The sequence below is a fragment of the Limanda limanda genome, chromosome 2 (genome assembly GCF_963576545.1).
Source record: "Limanda limanda chromosome 2, fLimLim1.1, whole genome shotgun sequence".
Taxonomy (NCBI): Eukaryota; Metazoa; Chordata; class Actinopteri; order Pleuronectiformes; family Pleuronectidae; genus Limanda; species Limanda limanda.
The window spans coordinates 25011014-25037226 of record NC_083637.1 but is presented as its reverse complement, the minus strand read 5'-3'; the positions used below and the strand labels follow the sequence as shown (position 1 = coordinate 25037226).

Genomic DNA, 26213 nt, shown 5'->3' with positions numbered 1-26213 from the left:
AAATAAAGAAGCAACCAATCCAGCACTGATGTCATCAATGTTTTTCTTGTGCCCAAGAATTGTCCTTGAGTATTTCAAGGGCTGAGTTAAAGTATGTATTATTGTGGCAAACTCCCTTAAAAAGACACAAATTCACGCATGGATTCAAATACATTTTATTTATCCAGCATGATGTATGAAACAGTACATTTACAATAAAATAGTCAATGAAAAATGAACAAGCTTGCTATAAAAAGTATAAATATAAAACAATCCTCAGAATTTTAAGGAACTACATTTTGTCGATTGACATAAATAAACTATAGGCTTTCTCTTAGTATATATTGTCTAAACCAGTAAGACAAAAACAGCAAATACCTCTTCTCTCGGAAAAGTTCATAGGGTTCCTTCCTCGAATCGAGACTAAAGGTCAACTTGGACTATATACAGTCTGTCATGTCAGCACCAATGAAACCATACTGATGTTTTTATACTCTGTGCACATGTGTATGTGAGTACAGCCTGAATTTGTGCGGTGGAGGCAGAGAGATAATCACACAAAGATTTAACACCATTGTTTTGAAGAGGCATTCTCTTCATTCATGGTGGTTTTTCACTACCGGCGTCAGGTTAAGTCTGACCAGCATGGTCTCTATTGACTTTTTTTATATGTTTACTTTGACAGAAATAAACAACAGCCACAACGTAGTTGGACTGTTGCTAATGCTTTGGCTCAATTCAGTGTTGTCCTCTTTTTCTCTGACCCATAAAAACTCCCAATTGGTTGCTTCGAGCTCGGATCCCGAACGCTGCGAAAACTCACTTCCCTCGCATTCGCCAGGTTGAACCTTTTGAAGGTTAGTGTGTCAGAGTGTTTCCTCTCCCAGTTTCTGGGACAAGATGGCAGAATAGGTTTCCATCTAATAACAATAACAAAATTGCCTCTTTCTTGGTATACAAGGCTAAAAAAGTATGAGTAAACATCAACATTTAAGCCTGAGAGAACATCAAAAATATGCCATGTGCTTTATAAAAACTTACAAAAACTATAAAAATAATAAAGCCTGAAAATCCTTAAGATTTGTGGTACTCTTTCAATCCAGCCTTTACCTTAAACATTTCATGGAATAAACGGACTCCACTACTCTATGTACAATATTTATAGCGGAGACTCTCAACAATCGACTGTAGCCTTCTTTTGAATGTTCATCATCTGAGGTTAACAAATGTCTTTTCCTGACTTACAACAGCATGTCTGAGTGTGTGTTACAAAAAACAAACAAATTCTGTAGGGACTGCGTCAGCAGCTGCTCTTGGGATTTGTAGACAATGCCCTCTTGGAGAGGCGTTCTGAGCTGCCATAAATCTGGGAATGGCCCGATTTAACATGTGTTGGAGAGCCACAGGAGTAAGGTGCCACATCTGCACGCCACATCACCAGCTGCAAGGAACGAGACTCCAGCAGAGACCTAGACCAGCCCGGCCTCCCGGCACATCCGATAGAACTGTCCCCGCTGTGCAATGAGGTTGGCTGGAGTGTCCATCTCGGAAATGTGGCCTCTGTCCATTACGATCACTCTGTGGAGCAGCAAAAAAAGGATACAGATGTTTTGAAATTATTGATCGTTTAATTGTTGGAACTAAATGTTAATTTGTTTGCACAATAATTAGATTTTTATCTACTGTTTTGTTTGTGAAGTGTCAAAGTTAAGACAAATTCCTTTTACATGTTTTTCAGGATCCATACTAATGCTTATCGATGGGTTATTTTCCCGGACCAAAAACATCCAAAAGTGTTCAGGTTACAGTGACAGGAAAGAGACAAAATCAGCAAACTTACATATGAGAATCGGTAGTCATTAAACCTTAGATATTCTACTTGATAAATGTCTTGTCACTGACTAGTTGACCATTTGCCCTTTGACTTGATAATAGTCTTGGATTAAAATGTACCTTGTGTAGTCCATGATGGTGTTCAGGCGGTGAGCGATGGTCAGGACGGTGCAGTCTTCAAACTGTGTGCGGATTGTGGACTGGATGAGTGTGTCTGTCTCCAGGTCCACAGCAGCTGTCGCCTCATCCAACACCAGGATCTTGGTTTTCCTCAGCAAGGCTCTGGCCAGGCACACAAGCTGGCGCTGACCCAGACTACACAGACAAAAGGAGAGTTGGAGAGGGACCAGTCGAATCACGTATTAGACGGGGACTGTTCCTGGAACTTAGTGTCGATCTCTTTATAATAATTAAACAATGACTGACTAGGCAAAACAAATAGCTGGTTTGTTTATCTGCACTGCAACTTGTCATACCTGAGGTTTTCTCCTCCCTCGGAGCATTCGTGGTTGAGTTTGTCAGGCAGATTTGAGATAAAGTTTTTGAGGTGAGCCAGCTCCAATGAACTCCATATCTCTTCATCAGTGTAGGTGTCAAAGGGGTCAAGGTTCATCCGGAGGGAGCCTGAGAACAGCACGGGGTCCTGGGGGAGAGGAGAGCAGCTGTTATCCAGCACTGAGCTGTTCGGATCGCTAACAGGATTATTACAATTTGGAACGGATTATTTTGGAGTGGATACAGATTGAAGCTTTTGCAAACAGTTTATATGATGAAAGCCAGGACTCAGTTTTTGTTATTTCCACTGTCATACCTGAGGAATGATAGTAATGCGGGATCTGAGGTCATGGAGTCCGATTTCTTCGATGTTGACGCCATCAATGAAGATCTTTCCTTTCGCCGCCTCTAAGATCCTGAAGATTCCCAGGGCAAGTGAGGACTTCCCTGCACCCGTTCGACCCACAATTCCAACCTGTGAGAAGAGGTTTTTAGTTAGAATTTAAGTATGATATTATGCTGCAATTTGAGTGATCCAGGATTAAGTCAAGTTTGTGTGTTTTATATCAAATTAAATGACTCACCTTCTCTCTTTCATGGATATGCAAGGTAATGCCTTTCAGAGCCAACTCAAGGCCTTTACGGTACTGCAGCCCGTAGTCCTGGAACTCTATGGTGCCGGTCTGGGGCCAGGCCTGGGGCAAGGAGCTGCCCTCTATACTCCAACTGGCCTAAATGAGACCATAACAAAGTTAGTTCAGAACAGAGAACACCCTCTCCTTTCCATTGTTGGATTATTTCGTGTGCTAGGTAGTGATTCTATGTCAGTGTACCTCTTTAGCAGTGTCTGCGTACTCGCTGACTCTCTCCACAGAAACAATGTTGTTTTCCACATCGGTCCAGGATCTCACAATCCAGCTCAGGAGTCCAGTCACCTGCAGTATCCAAGACAGCATGGTTTACTTCAAAGTCTTTTATTCATTGCCACATGCAACATGCCGTTTGAGGGTTGTTAATACACCTCCAGAACTGCAGTGTGTGTGTGTGTGTGTGTGTGAGCCCGTAGGTAGAGCCACTTACCTGGAGGGAGTGTGACACAGCCAAACCAACCATGCCCGGGCTCAGTGTGTTTTTTCCCATCACAGAGAGAATGGCAGCAGCTAAGACCACGCCATTACCCACAAACTCCAGGTTGACTGCCAGCCACCTGTTGATGTAACAATGATTTAGTTGTGGACGGACAAGTTCCAGAATATCTCCTGATTATCAAACCCAGAGGCAGTTTGTTTAACCATTACCATGCTTTTCTGTTAACTGAACAAAGGAATGTAAGAATTATATCAAAACACGTAATAATTCATAATTACGAATCCTCTCACCGGGTGGCCACAAATCGGGGGAAGTAGGAGGTCTGATTGAAGTCGACCCTCTGGTTGGCCTGTAGAATGAACCTGGACTGCTCCCCAAAGGCCCGGATGACGCCAGCGCCCTGCACCGTCTCATTGAAGTGGGTGTAAATTGGCGAGCGGCTCACAGCTTCCAGCCGGCGCAGCTGACAGGATGTGGCGACGTAGAAGCTCTGTAGCCCACAGTGGAAAAGTAAAACACCAGCTTTAATGAGTGAAACCGACTTGGGAGCGCTCAGGGCTTTCCCATAATTCATAAGCAATGCATGTAACAATCTATGTCAGCAGGTGGGGGAACAAAATACATGCGAAAGGCAAAATCAGAAGGGTTGGTTTTGGAAGTCAGAGCGTTCAAATAACACACAGTAATGGGACCCAGCTGCTGGTGATCCATGTATAAAATAATGCTCTCAAAGAAAAAGTAAGGATACAAGTCATTAGTGGGAATGTACCTGGACGAAGGTGTAGAGGAAGGCGAGCGGCAGGATGATCACAGCTGCGAAGGGCATGGCGATCAGCACAATGATGCAGACCTCCATGAGTTTGAAGACGTAGCTCAGCATCATTTTCAAGCCGTCGGGCACCATGCAGTCAATGGCGTCGATCTCTTTGGCAAAACGGTTGAGTAGGTTGCCGCTGGGCGTGGTCTCAAAGAAAGACATGGGGGAGCGCAGCACGTTGATCAGCAGGTCCATGTGCAGGTGGCGAGAAGCGATGATGCCGCAGATCGAGATGGCAACGGTTGTGCCAAAGATAGAGATGCCTGAACAAAGGGGAGGGACGTTCGATCAAACCCGGAGCCAGACATTATAAACCAACGTGAACCGTTCAAACATGTGGAGTGTTTGTCCTTGAGGACTGACGCCATTAGCTAACTGACCTTGTACGAAGCCCAGAGCCCCAAACACAGTCAGTTTCAGGTCTGTATCGATCTGAGTGCCGTTAACAATGGGGTCATCGGCCCACATGCTGAGCCAGTAGCTGTACGCCAGGGAGGCGCCCTGCTGGAAGGCGTACAGGAAGATGATGGGAATGATGATGGCCAGGCTGATTGTCTTGAAGTACTTCTTGTACATGTCAAGCCTCACCTTTTGCAGAAAACACACAAAAATGCTGGTCAGTCTCAAGGAATTAAAGGAACCTTTTGTTTGTCTGTGTATCAATATCAAATCTGTAACCACTGAATGATTTATATTTGATGTTGCATTTCTGGTCACCAGATGAAAGGAAGTATAATATTCCTTCTCATTTTAGCTCTATTTTTTTCCCTCTACTTCTAAGGAAAAGCTATCTCATTAGTTGCTTAAAGCTAAACTGTATCCAACAGCTATTTGCTAAATGTGTTTGTTATGTGATGAAAAGGAAGTGTTTTGTACCGAAAACATCTACTTGCTGCAGCCTAAAACAACATGTTTTGAATAACTGTGAGAGTAAACTAAAATGTATAATTTGTGGCTTAGAAATATTATTATTAATTATAAGAATATCTTTATGGGGAGAAGCTATTGTCAGACTCACCCTTCCAGTGTGGGCCTTGTCAGCCACGGTCAACTTGCCCAAGTCCTCTGGTATCTGTTCCTGGTCCGCTTCAGACACTGGCTCCATATTCTGCAGGTTGGTATTAGTGGTGTCACCCCTGGAGAATGTGGAGAAGCCAAAAGTCAGCATCATAAAATGCTAGGGATGCCACACAGCTTTATGACACTTTATGTGTTTGTATAGTACCCGATGAGCTGCTCCTGGGACAGGTCTCTGGAGAACGGCATGAAGTCGACCATGCTGAGGCGAGCGTTGGACCTCCTGGACCCGGCTACAGGAAAAGGACATGTTTAATGCACATGTAAGTACACTTTACTCTTTAATATAAAATTTATGATGACAGTGTCTTTTGAATTTTGTGCTGAAACCTCTCCTCACCTCTCTGTATGGCGCTCTCTTTTCGCTCTGTGGTGTTGGCAAAGGTGTGGATGAAGTCAGCAAATGCACCGTGGCGGCTCAGGAGCTCCTGGTAGGAGCCGCTCTCTGTGATTTCTCCATCTACCATGACGAGAAGGTGGTCGGCCTGCGGCAGGAAGCTCGTCCCATGGGTCACCAGGATGCGGGTCTGCACAGGTCAGAAAAATAGGATGTAAGCACAATCCGACACTAAATTGATGCTTTCTTAAAAAACAAGAGTGTCAGCAAAGTGGTGGTTTCCGTGTGATGATAACACTAGCACTGGACTTGTGCTTGCAAGTGGTTGAGGTGTCATAAAACCATGTTTTGGCTCTTTGCAGCTGAATTGTAGAGGCTTATTTGCACTGTGCAGCTTCTGTTACATGCATTACCTTGTCTCTGAGCACTCCTTTGGGTCCAATGACTTTGTCGAAGATGTGCTGACCCACGTGCGCGTCAACAGCAGACAGCGGATCATCCAGCAGGTACACATCCGCCTTCCTGTACACAGCCCTGGCCAGGCTCACCCTCTGCTTCTGCCCACCCGAGAGGTTCAGTCCCTGCATGACCAAGATTAGGAGAACATTTCAGACATAACTCAGATGATTTCAAGACAAGAAAGAATTTTTAATTGTTTATTTTAAAAGGGAAAAACATTTGCATACCTTCTCTCCGATTTCTGTAGAATCTCCAGCAGGAAGAATGTCCAGATCTGGCAGCAGAGCACAGGCTTCCAGCACACGGTGGTACCATGTTTTCAGCTTCTCACGGCCAAAAAGGATGTTGTCGTGGACCGTGGCGTTCTGGATCCACGCCTGCTGTGGCACATAAGCCAGGGAGCCCTGCGGAGACAGACGTCCAAAGAGAGACTGTCAATATTTATTAAAATGTTACCCGCAAACTACGAATAGAACTTGCACATGGCACATGAGCTCAGCACCTTGACAACGACTTGACCGCTTCTTTTCTCTGTTTCTCCGAGCATGGCGGACAACAAAGACGACTTTCCACTGCCCACATGTCCCACGACAGCAACAAGGGAACCTCGTGGCACGTGGATGTTGATCCTGTCAACAAGGAGGGGAATTATCCAGTCAGTGTCTCTTCATTTTATTGATTTAGTTTATTTTTTGGTTCATTTTCACAGCTCATACCTTTTCAGACACGGAGGGCCCTCTGCAGACCAGCTGAAAGTGCCGTTGTCAATCACCACGTCTTCCCCATCTGAACGAGAAAGAAACACTCAGTAAACTCAATACAGCCGGCAATAAACACTAAAGGCAGAACAGGTTCTTTCAACCTGAGCGACAAACAAACCTTCAAAATAAAATTCCTCCCTTGAAGTGACTTGTCATAGAGCAGTCTGGGCATAATTACAAGAGAATTTGCTTAATCATCCAAATTACAGAGCTGTTGCTTTTTCACGAGCTGTCTTAGGAAGTGTTGACAGATCACAGACACAGAGCTCGGTATGTTTTTTGTTTCTCTATAAATCATACGTCTGAATTCATGCTCTGATTTACGATCAACCACTAAATGGGAACATCCTATAATTAACGTGTCTACCAGTCAGGCCGCGACCCAGGAAGTGACAGTGCACATGAGCAATACAAGGCTGTGGTGCTCCACAGATATAAACAGCAAGTCTTGCTGGCTGCTTGTATCGATTATGACAGCCTATGATTTCAGACAGTATAGGAACCAAATTATGAAAATTGGTGACACCGAACAGTGCAGTATGCTAGTGTATTCATGCAGTGTAAAAGTTTATGCACGGGTGGGGCTCCTACCACAACTCAATGGATCCTTTGAGACATTGTCCACTTTCAGTTCTTCTGAGCACAGGTACTTTCCCAGACGTCGGAGGGAAACCACCGCCTGAAACAGAGTCAGTGGTTAGTTAACTGACCTGTTTACTGCACCAGCCACCGTGGAAGGAGAAAACATCTCAGAGCAGCAATATTACCCACCTGCATGCTTGTGCTTATTGCAAATGGCAGCTGACTGAGCGGCGTCTTCAGGATGTTGATCAGCGCCATCGAGACAAAGACCTTCTGTGCGTCGAGGACGTTTCTTTCGTCCAGCGTCACGTAGACTCCAAACATTGAGAAAGCGATCTTAGAAGAAAAGAAAGATGCTCAAAGTTAGATTTACAGACAGAATGCTCATAATAATAATAATAATAATAATAATAATAATAATAATGTCAAACTTTATTTATATAGGCCAGCACATCTCTTAACAATGTTGCAAAGTACTTAACAAGGACAAGTAAAACAAACAAAGATGGACATTGGAACTAGAGCAGTGCAAAGGACAGAGCTATATCAGGCTTTGGGTAAACACACATGTTAGTACAATCGATGAACAACCGGTTTTGGTCTTTTTGTGCAACAAAAGTATCTCTCTATATATATACCTCTGTCAACTTTAGAATTTTTTTTTTTTTTTTTAAGAGCTCTTTCAGTTTTTCTGCTCTTACCAAGAAAGAGGAGGAGTTGAAGGAAGCAATGGAGATGGAATAAAGGATCTGAGACTTTTTCAGAGCCTCCAGCTCCTTCTCTCTGTAGCCCAACACCTGCTCCAGGAAGGCCTTCTCCCAGGCGTAAAACTTCAAGATCTTTATTCCATTCAGGATCTCGTTCATCAGTCTGATGCGGCCGTCCATGAACTTCATCTGGATCTCCTGTTGACCACAAGGAATGTGTTTTTCAATTTACTTCTTACATTTTATCATTGAAATAAAATGTCTTAAGCTGAAACTGGGTTACAGTGGAAAGACAATTACCAATTAAGACAAAAACAAATCCATACATTTGTGAACATGGGTTTGTCTGCCCTTGTTACAGCTACAGTTTCCTGAACATCACAGAAGTTGTTTAATTCAGCAAGAATTTACTGCCTGTTACATTCTAGGGATTTTTTATGACAAGGAAACAACAAAGGGCCAGGAATGCGGTTGAAGCCAACGTTCGATTAAACTGGCATCCAAATTTATAGAACCGTCTGTTGTTTTGCCAAAGAAATGAAAAATTATGTCTTCCTACTGCCCACCCTTTCCTGTCATTGTTTTTCAAACATGTTATATGGGGCAGACATCAAAAGGACAAGGGAGAATGTACCATCCAGGCCAAACACCCACACTGCTCTTCAGCCACTATCTAAACCAGCTGTGGCTTCCCTGACCCAACATGCCAGATGTCAGCCTCACTGGAGCGAAGGAGCAACGGATTCCTGTAACAGCTTTTACCTGCAGCTTGCTCCTTTTCTTTGCAATGAATCCGTTGAGTGGAAAAATAAGGATGACAGTGGCAATTCCTGCCAAAGCCGACGGGCCCAGATGCTGAATAAAAGAAGGGATAAAAGCGCGTTAAAGGACTTCAGAGTAAAATGAAAGGATTTGTGCATGAATGGGAGGCATTGTGAAGATACTACACTTGGACATACCTGCCAGAGGAAGAAGAGACAAAGAGCAATCTCAATAGGAGCCAGCCAGACAGCATTGAAGTACACCACAAAATCCATGAGCTTCTGAGTGTCTGCAGAAACCAGATTTACAATCTCGCCCACGGTGCACGTCCTCCTGGCAGCGCTGTTTATCACCAGAGACTGGAGGGACAACAAAAGAGACAAAGACGTTTAGCCCTCAGTGCATTGTGTACAATATAATTTGACACCCTCATAAAGGTTTCCGACAATCATACATCTTAGGTGAAGCGCATTTAATCACACTCTGCGTACAGTTTCCAGTCTGGAAGCAAAGCAGGCTTTTTGTTTTTGCCAGTTGAGACATAATTTATGTCACGTCAAGAGGTTACATGTCTTGTGGACGCAGATCTACCCACCTTCCTGTAGACCAAGCCCATAACAGCGGTTTTCACCCTCATTCCCACTGTGAAGCAGGCGTACATGTACTGATGGTTGAAGAGCGACTGGAGGCAGGAGAGCAGGAACATCAGGGTGGCATAGAAGTAGCCTTTCCACAGCGGGGCGTCTTTGTCTCTCATGAAACCCAGAAGAAGACTGAGGCAGAGGAGAAGCAGATGGAAACAGGTTCATCAGAAGTTTGAATGTGGTTTATACAACATTTTTCTTTGACCCTTGAGTGCACTTTTGCGTCACTGTCTTTACTTTATCAAAACCCTATGTGATTTTCCCTGGAAAGTAGAGAATGATACCAATCAAATCAGATGCAGGCGGGCTTTTACCCGGTCAACACAGTTTTTTTACTGTGTTTTTTTCATTCAATCCGGTTATTATTTGACTTTCATTGTGTGTCTTAAACCAAGGGCCTTGAGCGCTGCTGTGGCTGCTGGCTGACTGGTCTGCACAAAGCAAGCTGGGGTTGCACAACAGCGCTCAGCCTGTGGCCGTGCTGCCCTCACACTTGGCCAGCGGCTCCCTTATTGTGGTCCAATTGCTTTGCTGCCATTTAGAGCCTCCTTTCGCTCTCCGCCTGTCCTCCGCACGGGAGCACAGAGGGCTGCGGTCTCGTCGACTTTTCTTGCTCACAGCTCCATGACCATAATTAACACTTCCACTGATTCTGTGCAGTGCATCAACAACAACATTCCAGTCTGGCCAGAGGGATGCTGTGGATAGCGGCGGGTCAGCCGTGACCTGTTTTCACTGCTGCCAGCCTCTGTTGTTGTTTGGTTGTCTGTATAACAAATCGTTTCAAATAGAACAATGAAGGTGACATATCTGGAGTTTCTTATGTAGCCATGTCTACTTATCTATCTAGATTGTTGTATTTTGGTGTTTCCCCCCCAACAATCTTCAAAACCTATGTTTCTATAAATTATTATACCAGGAAAAATAAATCTCTTTCACTTCAATCTCCCAATTGAATTGGACAGTTTCACCTAAAAAAACCTCACTATAAAATTCTTTTTATACTCTAGCCTGGAGTGGTGTGCATCCAGTAGCTGAGGTTTGGAATATTGTCTGCAACTTCCTTAATACAGAGTATGCAATGCCATTTGGTTTGTGGAGCACTGAAAAAGTTACATGGGAAAAACACTGCAACATTTCTTTCCAAATGTAATGACACTGTTACTTGCTATCCCTTGAGCGTTTTTTTTACAATTGTCTAATTATCAACTGCCTGATTTGTATCTTTGTGCCAATTCCAACAATATCTCATTCAGTAAGAGACATTTTTGGGGGCCTGGACCCTATGGAACTGGGTTGAGGTGCAGCTAAGTTTAGACACGTTCTCTCACTTCATGTCTCACCTGAGCACCTGGGGGATGGCGAACATGAAGGCATCGTGGCATATGATGCACAGGGTACCGGTCAGGAAGTATGGACCAAACTTGCGGGCCAGCGTCCTGAGCAGGAAGAAGCCGGAGCTCTGCTCCTTCTGCAGCTTCCTGAGGAGCTGCGCCTGGTCTGGCAGTCTGCCCCCCAGCGCCGCACCCGACGCCAAAGCCTTCTCCTGCCTGCCAATGGGGGAAAACGCACATGTAGTTAGAGACGAGACTTCTGTGTCAGAGATGCCCCGGAAAGCTTCTGGTGCCTTTCAAGTCTTTAATGTAAAACACATTTTGTAAGAAAAAAAAAAGGGTTTTATTAGTGCCATCACTGATGGACTGAAGAATCTGCCAGCAGCAGTAAAAGACATTATTTAATGACATAATAACTTGAAGGCAGATCTTCAAAGAACTGGCTCATGTTAAAAAGCTTTGAAAATGACACAGGGCTCTTGTCTTGACATGAGGGTTCAATGTCTCCCCAAGGAACTCCTCTGGACCCATTTTCTGGCCTCGAATGCCTCTGGTAATGAGACGTACCAAATTCAATCTACCGCAATCATGGCTAAGTCATGCTCTGCTTGGGTCATTAATTCAACTTACACCATGTAAACGTGTGACCGCGTCGCAATAAAATGGAATTGATGCTTTGGCTGTTAAACCATGACAATAGTGAGAGCTGTGTAGTGGTTAACAAGCTCGTGTCAAAACAGCAGGACATACGAGCCAGAGGAAACATGGAGGACAACGTGTGCACGCCCTGCACATGTCGTTTCCCTGCGAAGTCCGGTCCTCTGCCACACATTCATGTTATAACTCTTGGCTTTTACACATAGAAGATTAGGAAGCCTATCACGGGGGATTCAGTAAATAAAAGGTCAGTTTGCTCCACACAAGGACACAGTTATGTTATAAATTCTGGAAGAGGCTTTTTAAAGAAAATCAATGGGCTTTTGATGTCTTCAGGGTAATCTCTACACTTTAGAGTCTAACATTTCACAAGAGAAAGTGTGTGTTATAAGAGTGTGTTAATCACACATGGATGATGAAATCAAATGCTAATGTTTGCACTGTGGAAATGTAGGATCCAGTGCTTTTGGAACTTGATCGGCACCATGGACAAAAGGTCTGGATGTCTTAACCTCCGCTCTTTCAACTTTGACCACCATTTAAATGCTGGGATTCACTTTTAAACCACCAGGCATTAATTATCAGTTCAATTCTCACTTTTGAATTTTGGCACATTCCGCTGCCCAGTCCTGATCGAGCTCACACATGATCTTGTGTGACGTGTCTTCCTGCCTCAGGGTCCACAGGTCCTCTGCTGCCAGTGGGTTGCGATAGCCCTTCACAACAAGCCTGCAGGGGGAGCACAGCGATGATTCACGCTCGATCGTCAACAAAACACGCATATTATTGTAAACAAGCACAAACTGTCATAGTAATGAGTCAGCCTAGGGCCTCAAAATGAGAGGGTTCTGAAGAACCACCTTACCCAGTGAACCACCAGAAGAGGATCTTTGACAGGAAAGAAGCATCTTTCACGGGACAGGGATTCTGCAACAGATTAAAGACCAGACTCACTGTTGTTTTCGTAGTAAATCTCTTGACACTTGGAGGCTTTCAAGAAACACACGAGCTTCAGCAGGGCCGTCGGTTCATGGCTGAATGCTGCACTTGTGATGGGGTCAAGATTGAGAATGCTGAAGTGCGCAAACATCGCTGTACAATCAGGTGGTCCATTGTGGGGAGAAGAGGCCATGAACTCCCACATGACAGAATAAATAGAGCTCAGTGTTAGCACCGGGCAAAGATGACGTTTTGAGGTCTGGTGCAGACCGGGCGGAAATGTGTCATCGCACACTGTCCAACGGGTGGACAGAGAGACAGACGCACACCCGCCAGATACACAGAAAGTTTGTGCTCTCACGCATACTTTATGCCGTTCCTCCACCCTGCCACCCCCGCACGTGGTGTTTGCTCTCTTTAATATGAGCACTCTCCCTCTTCGTCCCCTCACTTCCCCTCTTCCTGTGAGTAAATCTAACCAGAGCGTGGGCCGGGGAGGAGGTGCAGGAAGAAGAGGAGCACGCAGCGAGGAGCGACCAATGGGTGTGTCCATCACCCCAGACTGCGGCTTCTGCACCCACAGCCTCCCCGCCGCCCGCCAAGAGTTTCTAAGGGACTTTTCCAGCTATTTTGTTTATTACCGGGGAAACAATACACCGCACGTCTATTTGATTGATTCGAAAAAAAATATTTCATCCACCTGTCAGCTGCTCTACAACAGGACCTAGATATTTTGAGGTTGTAGGGTTCTTGCCAGGCTTGTGTTTGATGGGATCTGTATTAAATAATGGCTGACATAAGCAGCAGTCAGGATGTTATCGGATGCGGAAGTGAGTGAGTTGTGTTGATGGTATGCAGGAGAGCAATGTCAAAGACACACTCGCACCCATCTACAGTCCTCTCACAGGAAGCAAAAGTGGTAAAGTGAGAGAGAACAGGAGGGAGGGAGATGAATCACTCATCATCATTTCCTCCAAAAGGGAAAAGTGTCTTCACAAAAACAAAGCTGAAACCACAAGACAGTTGCTCAGGCATTTTTCCATCCCTGGTAAATGGACCTTTTTGACGGAAGAGGGACACATTCTCCTGCTGCCTACCTTTTCCAAGACGGTTTTTCCCACTGGAGGCTGGTCAGCAAAACAGCAAAGGAAGAGCTGGGCCAGCTGGATTGTGAAGTAGGAGAAGAAGGCGAGGTATCGTACAATGTCTGAGGCAATGCCCTGTAGAATAAGTAAGAAAACACAGAATGAGAAGGCTGCATTAGAGTCTGAAAAAAGAGTTCCTTGAGTTTATTTGCTTTAAACTATGCCAGACTAGTTTCGTAAATGTGTCTTTCATGAAAAACCAAGGCCAATATTAATTGGCCTCATGGCCAAGCAAATGCCAAAGAAGAAATAACATTGAACTTACATCCAGGCTTAACGTTTTCAACTGGATCAAAATGTTCTTTTATGTCTTTCAACAATAATTAACAAATCACACAACATCCTGTGGCTTTGTGTGCAGATCCAAAACGCCATTAGTTCCACTTTATGTTTTTTTTCCCATGCTTGTGCATTGTATAGAGATCACAGACACAATAAATGGTATTTTGGACGTTTAGTCTATATCAGAGTGAAAACCCAAAGTCTTTAATGGCTTACTTTATATAAATGAAGCGATAGTTAAAGCTGCCTCTCAGTCACGCTAAGCGGACCTATCTGTAAATAGGCAGATTGTGGTTTTACAAACCAGCACTCTTACTTTCAATCAAGGCAACAGCTGTGATATTAACCACTATGTGACTTTTGTGAAATGTCGAGCTGCTGTGTTATTCTTGACGTACAGAAACTGCGGGCGCTGGCGGAGTCATTGTTTACTACTGGGTCAACACCCCTGCCACAGCCAGCCTGTTGTGCAGCCGTATGGGTACCCATGGAAAGCAGAGCCATGGTAAACAGTGAAATGAGTTTCTCTGAAAAGTGTGGTGATGTGCTCAGAAAGGAGATATGAAGGGTACAAATGGATCCGGCCACACACTGAAAAAAAAGGTCTGGGATGGTTGGAGAGGGGGTGGGAAAAATGTAGGTCAAGTGACCAAGATTGGCCAAAGGTCCAAAAACATGAACTCTGTCAACTCGAGCCGTCAACACAGCAGCGTGAATCACACACAGAGAACTGCTGACGTGTGCGGTATCATTTGTATTGTCTCACAACATGACAGCACCTATTGTAAAACATATGCATATTAATGATATGTATATGTTCAAACTACTGACAAAAAGTGTTGTGCTATTTTATAAAAAACGATACTGGTTGGGATGAATGAAGAAAGAGTCAAATGGGGGCTTAAAAGTTTACTTTGGTTTCTAAACTCTGAAAAACATTTTGGGGGAATTTGGAAGTTAGATGAGAAGATCGGTAACACTTTCATCACTGTATACAAAATATAAAAGGTAACACAAGCAGGTTATATCAGCTAACATATAGTCTGTACAACCGTAACGAAATCCACTATTCAGCATATGTAGCACAAGTTCATTACAGGACACATTATATCTTTTATCTGTGTGAGAAGGTGAAACAACATCCCTGCTACATTGATGCACCTGCCTAACAATATTCTGACACATGACGTTGCATGAAAGACAATATTATTGCCCATGAGGAAAGGGTGTGGCTGGATGGTGTTATGAGCTGAAAAATAAGATGAATGAATGATTTGGATCAAGACGTTAATATTCAATACGGAGGAGAAATACATATGTTGTCACGTGTGCCCCATGTGCACGTGTGGCTTTACATCTATGTCTACATTCCAAAGGGCATTATGTGTGGATGCATAGATATCCATCTGTCTGTGTTTACAGCAGTGTAGGCCCATAAACACAGCGCTGACGTTCCTCTGGTCTGACCCTGGGCAGCCGTGTCTCACCAGCAGTTATCCCAGGGCCATCATTACTCTCCCCCAAGCAGTGTGGGAATGTCACACCGAGGACGATAAAACAGAAATATGGATGTGTGTGTGTTTGTGTCTTTTTATAGAAATGCAAATGCGACTGCCCCACGGCCCTGTGTGCGCTTAAATAGAAACCTATCCCATGCAACAATGATTGCAGTGTCTGACAGGAGACACAGGAAGAAAAGGGAAACTTAAACACACACAGGCTTGACCAGAATTGGCGGTGTCATCCTCCAGCACTTGGTTAACTTTAGGTTACCCTGGTTAAAATTGGTGGATGAAAAAGAAATGCTTTGCTGACAAAGGGATATCTCCGTTTTTTGCGCCTGGAGTCTTGTGTCTAGACTTTGGGTAGAAGTCGACCTGATTAGATATCCACGCACACCGTTTTGACACTGCAAGTTCAACAGGTTCAAAACTGAAAAACACTCTTTGGCTGCCACTTATACCTGATTTACGATATAGAGGGTACTTTTGTGGGGTTGTAATATACAGCAGCATGTGTTATTATATTACAGATTCTATTCACGTTAAATCATACAGCACAGTGTTAATATTACATCTTAATAGGCTATATACCTCGTCCATGGCCAGCTGGATCTTCGCTCGGAGAGGCACCAGGGAGCAGACGACAGCCAAGACCCAGAACAGGAAGAGGAACACTGAGGAGCGACAGCCTCGTATTCTTTCCAACTGGATGATGCATAAGGCCAGAATCTAGACAGAGACACACAAAGACAGAAAGGACTGATTTAGAGAATTCACATGAGTGGTTCTTATTTCACAAGAGAGGAAATGAATCCGTCTCGGAGCCAGAGAGCAGGGCGCCAAAACTCCACGGACAAAAACAAGGAAAGAAAAAAAAAAGTAGTAAAAGTCCTGAAGTAAATTCACACCAAATCTTTTTTTTTTCTTTTTCTTTTGTGAAGAATTCTTTAGAAACATGAAGTAACTCCGGGGAAATTATGCCCCAGGACATGAAGCACTAGCTCCCCTGTATTAGCCGCCAATGTTTTCAACAGAGCAGAGAGGATTGAGTCAGATTTATGCTGATCTAACGTAGGCGATGGTGGTTTTAAGAAAGCACTTGGGTTTCTGGGATTCCCCTGGCCGCAGGGACAGATGTGACTTGGCAGACTTCCGCCTATAAAGAAATGCACATGTATAGTGTGCTGCGTACCCTAAACATATTGCTCAATGTTACTATTTCAGTTAACAAAGACGATAGAGCGTATATGGTGTTTTTTTTCCCCTCATTCAGTAGTCCCAGTTATCTGTCTGTTGTCATAGAAATCCTGCGTCTGTTATTGAACCTCTGTAATTGGTTCCTCTTTAAGTGGTCAGCCAAAGCAAGACGTCACTTTATCCTCACCCAGTGGCGAGATCGCTGGTTTAGCCTTAATAATAAGAAACATATTGGTTACTATGGGATGAGGCACAGCATCGTCCTGATATAAACTACAGTGGTCTGATAATTATATAAGTCTTTCCAAGTCAACAAGCTGATACACTGTAGATGGAGATTTGTACAAGAGGGTGGAAATCTCTCTGGTTGATATAAACAACGTCCAGGGTTCCTGTTTACTCAGTGTTGTGACGATTTCATTTTTTTGTTCATTCACATTTCCCTCATACTTCTTAGCAGTGCATCGAAGGATGATTGTAGATAGTGAGCCACTCTGCAGTCACACATATGGGGAATTAAGAGTCCCCGGTCCACTCGAACGTCTCTGGGATGTCGGAGCCAAAGGCACATGAGGCAGGACATGCAGACGGCAAGCACGTGAATGGTTTAATGTCATGGTAAAAGGTGCTTGCTATTCATGCAGCAGATATAAAGCAAGATTTCTATTTATATGAATTGTTTGTCTCTGAACAATGAATCAAGACTGATAATCATTCTCCTTTTTGCTCTGCTTCGGTCTCCATCACCTCATAACTAAATACCTGACTCTTCAGCTCTACCTGTGTTCAGCAGCGTGTCACTAACTGCACTGTTTGGTGTCGGGCAGGTAGCCGACAGTGGTGCTGGGGCTGCACATCAAATACAGCAGTGGGACAGATAACATTCACTTTTTGGGATAAACACAATGGACACTTGTTTTCTCTAAATAGTTGTCTATACATCCACCTGAATGTTGATCTGTGGTGTTACTCTGACTTTAACATATAACCAGACAGAGACACCTTAAACCTGTAATGTAATATCAGCTATCGATGTGACATGAATTCTATAAGTGAGTTTATATTTTATGTTTTGTAGACTATTTTTCTATGTACTATGATATCTAATGTGGCATGTATATATTCTGTAATGCTGAAACATCACGATATTTGTTCAAAAAGGATTGTGGGTATTTAAGATGGTGGCTCTTTGGGCGTGCGGATTTTCTCTATTTCGAACGAGCAGTGGTGCAGAAATGTACCAAGTGGCAGACTGGAAAACCAAAAACAAAGAGCTCAAAGACACCAAAATACTCCAGAGAACTGCTTTACTAGCATCTTTGATATTTAAATGAACTACCAGCTCTTTAGGTGGGGCCTGGACCTCAGCTATACATTGCCAGCGTCTCTCCTATTATAGCCCTATGCTCTGACATGCCCTATAGCTGTAAACCATCAGCCCGTTGGTTTCTTCGAGTCCGTGGGTGGAACTAAGAACTTTCTGTTCCGAACTTCTGGGTCTTTGAGTCCGGATGTGAGGAGGTTGAGGCTGCATCAGCCCAAAAACAAACCTCTATGTAAAGAAGGGAAAGCAAATGTATAGCTGACCCTGGGTCAACCATACATTTTGTCCCTCCTATTATAGTCCTGGGCTGTGACTTGTCATCTTGATGTAAACCATCAGCCCATCGGTTGAAACGAGTCAGTGGGTGGAACTAAGTCCATCACTCAGCCCCGAATCAAAACCCTACCTTATAATTACATGGGTGTAATGTGTGCAGTGCTGGGGAAGGAACTGGAGCTTTACGTAATGTTATTGCTGATTATAGTCAACGTCATGTGTGTTCATTCAATGACTTTCATTGCTAGTGACCATGATTCGTCCTGTGGGCTGCCTGACTCAGGCAAAATCGTTCCCATACATCAGCCCGAGTCGAAGGGCAACAAAACAAGTTGGTCGAAGCAACAAGAGCACAGTGTTCCCGGACTGCACCCAGAGAACGGCTGGTGGTGGGTGGCTGCAATCAACATCCAGAAAATTATATGCTTCGATAATAAAGATAGATCTGGCCAGTAGAATCAACGATTAGCAACGTGCTGGTAGTTTGTTGTCTGGCCCTCGGGAGTGATTAATGACGTCCTTAAAATATATCGTTTTTTTTAATGTATCCGTCTATAGAAACGGCGTATTTTTACCCAAACAAGTGCTGGTATTTACTCAGGAGTCTGAAAAGACCACAGGTGGGCCAGGCTGTCTGACTTGGAGAGGGAGACTGTGCAGGACCTGTGCTGGGCTGCAGAGAGAGGGAGCTTTGTGAGCGAGGCTCTCCAGCTCTGTAGGTCAGCTTCACAGACTCACTGGACGACAGCAACCCTCCCTATCCGGGCCGAGCTGCATTGTAATTCTTAAATCACTCCTGCGCAGCGTAAACATGCATTTCAAATGTGTCATGCCACCCATGTCGTGAGCTGCGCCCTTCTTCTGTTTGTGCCCACGCATCATTTAAGCATCATTTAAAACGAGTGGGGTCGATGCTTCGAGAAACATTCAGGGCCACTTCCATCAACACATGCTGCTGGAAACATTTCTTTGATTGCATACTGGTCCTTATCTTCTATAAATAATGATCTGTAGCCCACCTCACACACCACCCTGACTCAGGTGGTGGGGGAATACTATGGTTTGATTCAAGATGTAAGGAGGGGGAAAAGCCAAACAACAATTGTAAAAATTAAAGACCTGAGCAGACAGAATAAATATATACTAGTAGTACAGATTTGGAGCATTTGAGCTGTTGCTCATAGTTTGGGTTTATTTCATTTAAGTCTGAACCTTGGCTTCTGGGTGAGTCTTTTGCCTTTTTTGTCATTTCTTTCTTTCTGTACAGGCAGTGCAATTAAACACCTTAAATACAGTTTTGGTCAGAACAATGGCGCTCAACAGAAGAAACTGGCGTCAGGCCCAACATCATACCTGTAGAACCTTTAAAGGCTGAATCTCTCTGTGTAATTAGGGTAAACATACGCTACGACTGCGAGTCGTCACCATTGTATTCTGCGGTTTAGTGTTTTTTAAAGATAAAGGCTGGAAGAGATTCATATGAAGTTATTTCAAAGCACATGATTAGTCAATGCGCACTGAGCGACACAGCTGCTGCATTAATGGACAAACTTGAGGCGAGCTCTCGAGTGGACAAGCAGCAACAGCCAATGCTCACAGCTGACTGGGCCTGTAATCTGTGACGTGGGGTAATTATATAAAATCATGCTGAGTAAGAGCCTGAAATATTGTGATTTATGTAAATATTGTCTCTTACTGACAAAGCCCCTAAACAATCCTATTTAATTGCACTGGAACTTTGCATATATGTACACTGAACCACATCAAACAGTAATTCATGTCACTACATATACTGTATATTCCGTACCCTGGTGAGGAACGGTAAAAGAAAGGTTTTGTTTTCAGGGTACTGTGATGTGTGCATTGCCTATAAATCTGTCCCTGTTACACAGCTTTGCGCCTCAATGTCTGGCCAACATACAGCACGTACGCTATATATTCTTTCATGTTTCTGCACATTGACATGTGAGCAAGCAGGACACACAAGGAAATATGGCCACGTCTCTGTTGCCCTGAGCAACGCAGGGGGGTTGAAATGTGTAATTTGGGCTGCAAATCAAAGGCCATGTTTGAGACCTTTTTCATCCATGAACCCGAAATACCTTTAAGTAAACTATTGCACAGTTGCATAAATCAATTATAGTCAATGAGTATGATGAAAGAACAGTCTTGTTTAACAGCTAAAAATGGAGAGTCATGGTTTAAGCCCTGTAACACCCAGTTTGATTACAGTGGTATCTTGAATGTGCAGTTTTCCCTGTTCTTTAATAGTGCTAACTCTATACACATACATTTAAGGCCTGCATCATCTTATTTTAGCCACTGCCTACGTCATCTTAATGTAACATAAAGTCATCTGTATCCAATTTGGGCAGTAATATGTAAATGTTTGGGTAAATGCTAGTTTAAGGAACCACAGTATTTACCACAGTCATGCTGCGTATGATGGGGCTCAGTAGGAAGACCATGTGCTGGTGGATCTCCTCGCTCCTCTCCAGAAGAATATAGAAGAACTCCACGAAGCCGAAGGAGGCCAGCAGGAAGCCCAACACCTGAACAGGACAGGAAATGAATGAGAGGCTTATTGGAGGATCTCACAGGACGTGCCATCACATTTGCATCTGCATTTGCACATCTGTTTTCATTTATGTGAATAAAAAATGGACAATACACTGAAGAATGGCCAAAGTCTGTGTGAAGTCTCACCATCTTAGAGGAGCAGAGGCAGGACATCTTAATCCGTCCACGGTCATGGCAGTAGAGGTGGAGGCAGTAGAAAGGAGCCAGAAACCACAGGTAGATACAGGGAACCCACACCAGCACCGTGTTCTGGAAACACTGAGTCAGGTCCGGGTTGGCCGTGTACCACGTTCGATTCCAGTCCTACAACAGACACAATGTAAGAAAAGTAAAAAAAATCTGATTAAGAGAATGTATTTATGAGTCATGAATTGAGGTCAAACTATGAGATAATATTCATCATTGTGACAGACACAGCTGGCGAGAGCTGAGTCCAGAGAATCGAGACTTGGTGCACGTCCTAAGTTTCATCCATCAAGGCGGTGGCAAGTGAAACCACAGTAATTTTACAGAAAATCTATCTGTGCCCAATCCTGAGAGAGTGTGAGTTGGAAGAAGCCTTCGTTTTGCTGAAAATAATCAGTTTTCCCTACTGTGTCTCTGACTTGTTTCCTAATTTGAGCTGAACAGTAAAAACTGTCAACACATTAAACAGTGAGGTCAAGGATTATACTAATAACAATAAAAGCCCACGCATACGAGGTGTGTTGGGCAAGAGCTGCCAAATGTGTGAGATTACGCAACAGCAGCAGCAGCAGCAGCCGGAACCAGGATAGGTCAACTATTGTTTTAAAAAATAATTCCAGGGAGCTAAGTGACTTGTTGTTGTTGCTTGTCTTGTTTATCACCTCACTGGTCTAATGAGGGGCACGGTGTCTGGCTGCACTAGCTGCCCTGCGGAGTCGCCACAGGAAGTGGTTTAAAGATTCAAGTATGGCAGAGCAGTCTGGCCCCGCTGGTAGACTCCCAAATTGGATAAGGGAGAGAGAGGCCACAATTGGTGGCAGCTGCAGGATCATGATGCAACAACCGGGCCAACGTCCACGCAGCGAGTGAAGCGCGGCAGGTGAGATGTTCACCTCTCACTGGCTGATGCTGCTGCACCTCGTGGGCAGCGTGAGTCATCATGAATAGTGATTAATACAGGTTTACCATCGATGGCGTCTGAATCATCGGTCTTACTGTCGCCTACCCGTTTGAGTTCAAATGAAAGCTTGTCCCAGCTCAACCACAAGTAAAACACAGGTATTCCCACATAAATCCTTATAACATGGCTGGTTAGGGTTATGTAATAAACTTGCCATTTTTCACATAGTGCACAGTAGAGTGGTCTCTGTGAACGCTGATGCACCGCAACGTGTTTAAGTGATAAATCTCTTGAGAGGCGGGCAGTGAGTGGGAGGCTACTTTTCACAGTCCCCCTCTGACTCCTGTGGTCAGTGGCAGGCAGATGAACACAGCACTTTGATGCAAGAGATCCAACTTGTCAAACACACTCTGGGCTTTTTCTCTTGTGCATTTTGCTCAGTGCTTATCCTGTTTCTCACCAGGGGCTGAAATGCTGGCAGTAAACTAGCAGATGCCAGCAGCTTGGGCATGGCAAAGGTGTCTATTTTTACCTGACAAACACTATGATGTGAAAATTGAGAGAAGAGACTTGTACGTGTACGGCGAATCTGTTTAATGTCCCCTGCTTTGCAATACCGGCCTAATAACCTCCTATAACACAAATTGTGCTAATAATAAGGTTAAATAAGTGAAATATTCCACCTTGTTAGTTAGAAAAACAGGACTGAGCAGCATTATGCACCTACAGTATTTGTAAGAACCAAGGACTCTGTGATTTTAGAGAGTATCAGTCCCTCTGCTGACACTTTCACCAAGACCTTGACCTCTTGTTTAAATAACAGGATGGATTGGTTAAAGGTGAAAGAAAGTAAATGTGCTGTTAGCTCCTGGACTGAACATGCTTGAGTTCTGCATTAAAGCCATACAATCCCACAGCAATACCCCACAGATGTGACTAATGATACAGCAGTGACGCCTCACCTAAAGTATGCACAAGGTTGATTACCGCCGCTAATAACTGACAGCTTCGGAGCCGACCAGAGACAACGACGTCTTTTTAAAACAGTCCTCGGCGCTGATTAAAGGATGTTCTGTGGCTAAGAGAATCACATCTGCACTTTGAACTTTCACGGCAGAAGGTTGATTCGCAGATTACCTTAAATTTCTCGACAATGGCTGTTTTGCAGAGGCAAGTGCAGCTGTAATGAGAAACAGAGGGAGAGAGGAACTGGTGGGGTGAGGGGGGCGAGCTGGGATTTAGTATTTTCGGATTTTCCAGCTGGATCGCGGCCATTCGTCTATTTTTTCGAGCCGGGATTCAGAATGTGGAGGTTTGCTGATATACAAGTCTAATAAGCCTGTCCAGCTACAGCAGCTCGGCCCAGTGTGCCAGAGCCTGACTGGTCAGCATCTCATTGAGCTGAATCACAGGGCAGAGTGACGGTAAACACAACCCAGGCATAGACCAAAGTCTCCCAGTTGGATTGGATTGCTAATGCACTCCGATTTGTACAGAGTGCAAACAGATAAGTTCAGTGTAACCCATGCTGAGTTTATTTCTGTGCTGCTGCTGAGTCCTGCCAGCAAACATTATTTACCCCCACACAAGTTAAAAAGTTCTAATCGTATTGTTTACTTATACTCTCAGCAGGATGGCAAAAACCTGTTGAATACAAATATCAGCATAGTTGATGGCCAAAGACCATGCACGCTAATGTGGCTAACGCTAATACCTTTTTTCCTCCATCATATAAATTGTCAAATTAAAACATGTTAATAAGACTAAGTAAGCAAATAATCAGAACTGTCTCTTTGTGTAAAGATATTCAATTTCCATAAACAATTGTGAATGATTCAGCCTCAGAAAGACACAGTCAAACTTTTACATAAACATTGAGTCATTTATAAACATTACTATTAGCCTGTGTGACATGAGCAACAACAAAAATTATACTATATATAAACTGTATACACTTAAACTCACTATAACTGGAGTGGATGAGGCTTTGCGGGATCTGCTCATGACAGAAAATGACAAACACTCAGTAAATAAATGTGATTCCAGGGTCAGTGAAGGCATCACAAACTCACCCACAGAGGGTCCAGACCACTGAGTCTGCAGAAGGCATCCATCCACTCGCTCGCTCCTTCCTCCCAGATGTTCCACTTGCTGGGATTGAACAACCCTGCTGCTGACGCTGGGCAGCACACACACTCAGCACCAGTGTGTGTGAGTGTGTGTGATGGTAGGGAGAAAGAACAGTATATGTGTCCCTATTCCTCTCTTACTAATGCTGGTATTTCTTGGAATAAGCTGCCTCTCTGTCTGGGTGGCACGCTCTGTGTTTATTAGTGTGCAAGAGTGTGTCTGTTAAACTTTTCCTTCTCGTTTAATAAACCATCTTCTCTCAATGAAACTCTGTTTCTGTCTGCCTGGCTGTTTGAACTGCTGCTGCCCTGAGATCCTCTGTCCTTCTGACTCTCACTCGGTCTGCTTGCTGTTTATGAGTATGTCTCCTTGTCGGGTGGGTGGAAATATTTCTCTCTCTCTCTCTCTCTCTCTCTCTCTCTCTCCCTCTCTCCCTCCCTCTCTCTCTCTCTCTCTCTCTCTCACCCCTCTCTTCTCTCCCACATCTACTGGATTTCGATCAAAACACCACAGCTACTCCCCTTAATGGGATGACAGTCGCACAACCAGACACACTCCTCCCACGTTCCCTCATTGCCCCCTACCTACTTTTACATTCCCTCTTTTCCCCCATTTCCCCCCTTTCCCCCACATCCCAGACCACCAGTCGTTTAGCCACACACTGTATGTTTGTGGATTCAAACTGAGAAGAGAAACACCGGGATAAATGCCAGTTTTAAGTTTTAGTTTTAAGATCTCAAAAAAACTTCAAACACAAACATCACTAGGTACAGAGACCTCAAGGTACCGAAAGGCAATATCTTTTTTACACCTGAGCTATGAAGCAAGGGGTAGGTGGATTGAAATTGGTTGGATTTGTCCATTTGTATGTCTGTCTCAGCCATAACTCTGCAGTTTTAATACAGTTCGGACTTAACTTGTGGAGTTTAACACAAGTTGGTAGGGAGCAGGGTAATATTGATTTAGTTTGTAAAACCCATCAAAGGTCAAGGTCACAAAGTTTTAATGCTAAAATGTATTTTATTCATTTACTTTGATTAAATCATGAATAAATATCAACACAAGGTAAATGTACCAAATTAGATAAACAATAACAACATAAAGAAATGGTTAATTAATATTAATAGATACACTACACATATGCTCACAAAATAAATATGTTATGTTCATTAGGTCTTTACTAGTTTATTTGGTATGGAAGTTATTTAACAGTTGTGATCAAATTATAATATCCATATCTTGATAAAACATTACATTGTGCATACAAACAATATCACTTCTGGGACATAAGGGGCCCCATACAAGTAACTCTTGTGTGACAGATCATTATCATATTATAATATTGTGCTTAGCTCTAGTGCATATAAAAAAATCCCTTTTGGGGACTTAAGGGGTTCTGTATGAGTGACTGTTGTGATGCATATATCAAATATATATATCAGCACTATTGTGCAAGGCTGAGCAAAGCATAACATACCAGCATGTACGAGTGGAGTCACCTTTACAGCTGGACACAAGTGTTAATTTATAACAAGTTAGAAATGTATGATTTTAGTCCAGACTAATACTGATTCGACTATTACTGCTCAATGGAAAGTGTACAGTCACCTCAATGACACAAACCATCACATGCATTTCCAAGTATTGCAACACAACTTGCTGATAAAGGAAGAAAAGTCAGTAGATCTGTTAATTAGTCATCTCATTGGGAAGGAACTTGCACTGTAAGGGGAAAATTACTGCGCAACTGTGTCTCAACGAGTCATGTTGAATTATGAGTTTTAAAGTCTGTGGCCATCTTGTGAATGAAGGTATAGTGAGTGGCACTAGTGGTGCAGCATGCTGTTAAATCTTAACAGGGTGAAATGGCATTTGGCCATTCTGCTGCCCACTCCTGGAAACAACTCCCAGTGGATATCAAATCTGCCCCAACCATGCCTTGTTTTAAAAATAGATCGAAACTATTTTCCCGTGCCGTCCCTCAATCACTTAGTCTTACACTTTAATAAGACATTACCTGTTTTATACTGTTTGTACACCGTTTGTACACCTTTTAAATGCCATTTTTCTGTACAGGTGCTTTGTACTCTTATTTTTATACTTCTTTTATGCCCTCTGTGAATAATAATGTGCTCCACATATATCAAGTGTCAAAAAAAGAGAGTTACTCTGCTATTTGACACTGGGATTAAAAAAACAATCATAAAATAAGAATACA

General features: G+C 43.6%; 1 protein-coding gene across 1 annotated transcript; it reads right to left on the bottom strand.

Annotated features, from left to right (window-relative positions):
• Positions 1-139: 139 nt before the first annotated feature.
• Positions 140-24355, bottom strand: abcc6a (ATP-binding cassette, sub-family C (CFTR/MRP), member 6a). Its single transcript, XM_061082885.1, has 31 exons — positions 23938-24355; positions 20905-21081; positions 20625-20750; positions 15993-16130; positions 13570-13692; positions 12399-12460; positions 12131-12262; positions 10886-11092; positions 9494-9671; positions 9096-9257; positions 8899-8991; positions 8131-8334; positions 7619-7765; positions 7439-7526; positions 6803-6872; positions 6589-6715; positions 6314-6490; positions 6041-6208; positions 5631-5817; positions 5439-5523; positions 5232-5349; positions 4594-4801; positions 4166-4476; positions 3687-3886; positions 3388-3514; positions 3141-3242; positions 2892-3038; positions 2624-2782; positions 2289-2455; positions 1933-2127; positions 140-1557 (listed from the first exon to the last, which is right to left on the bottom strand). Exons 1-31 carry the CDS (start codon positions 23977-23979, stop codon positions 1449-1451), a joined length of 4536 nt encoding a protein of 1511 aa, XP_060938868.1. The 5' UTR covers positions 23980-24355; the 3' UTR covers positions 140-1448.
• Positions 24356-26213: the final 1858 nt, after the last annotated feature.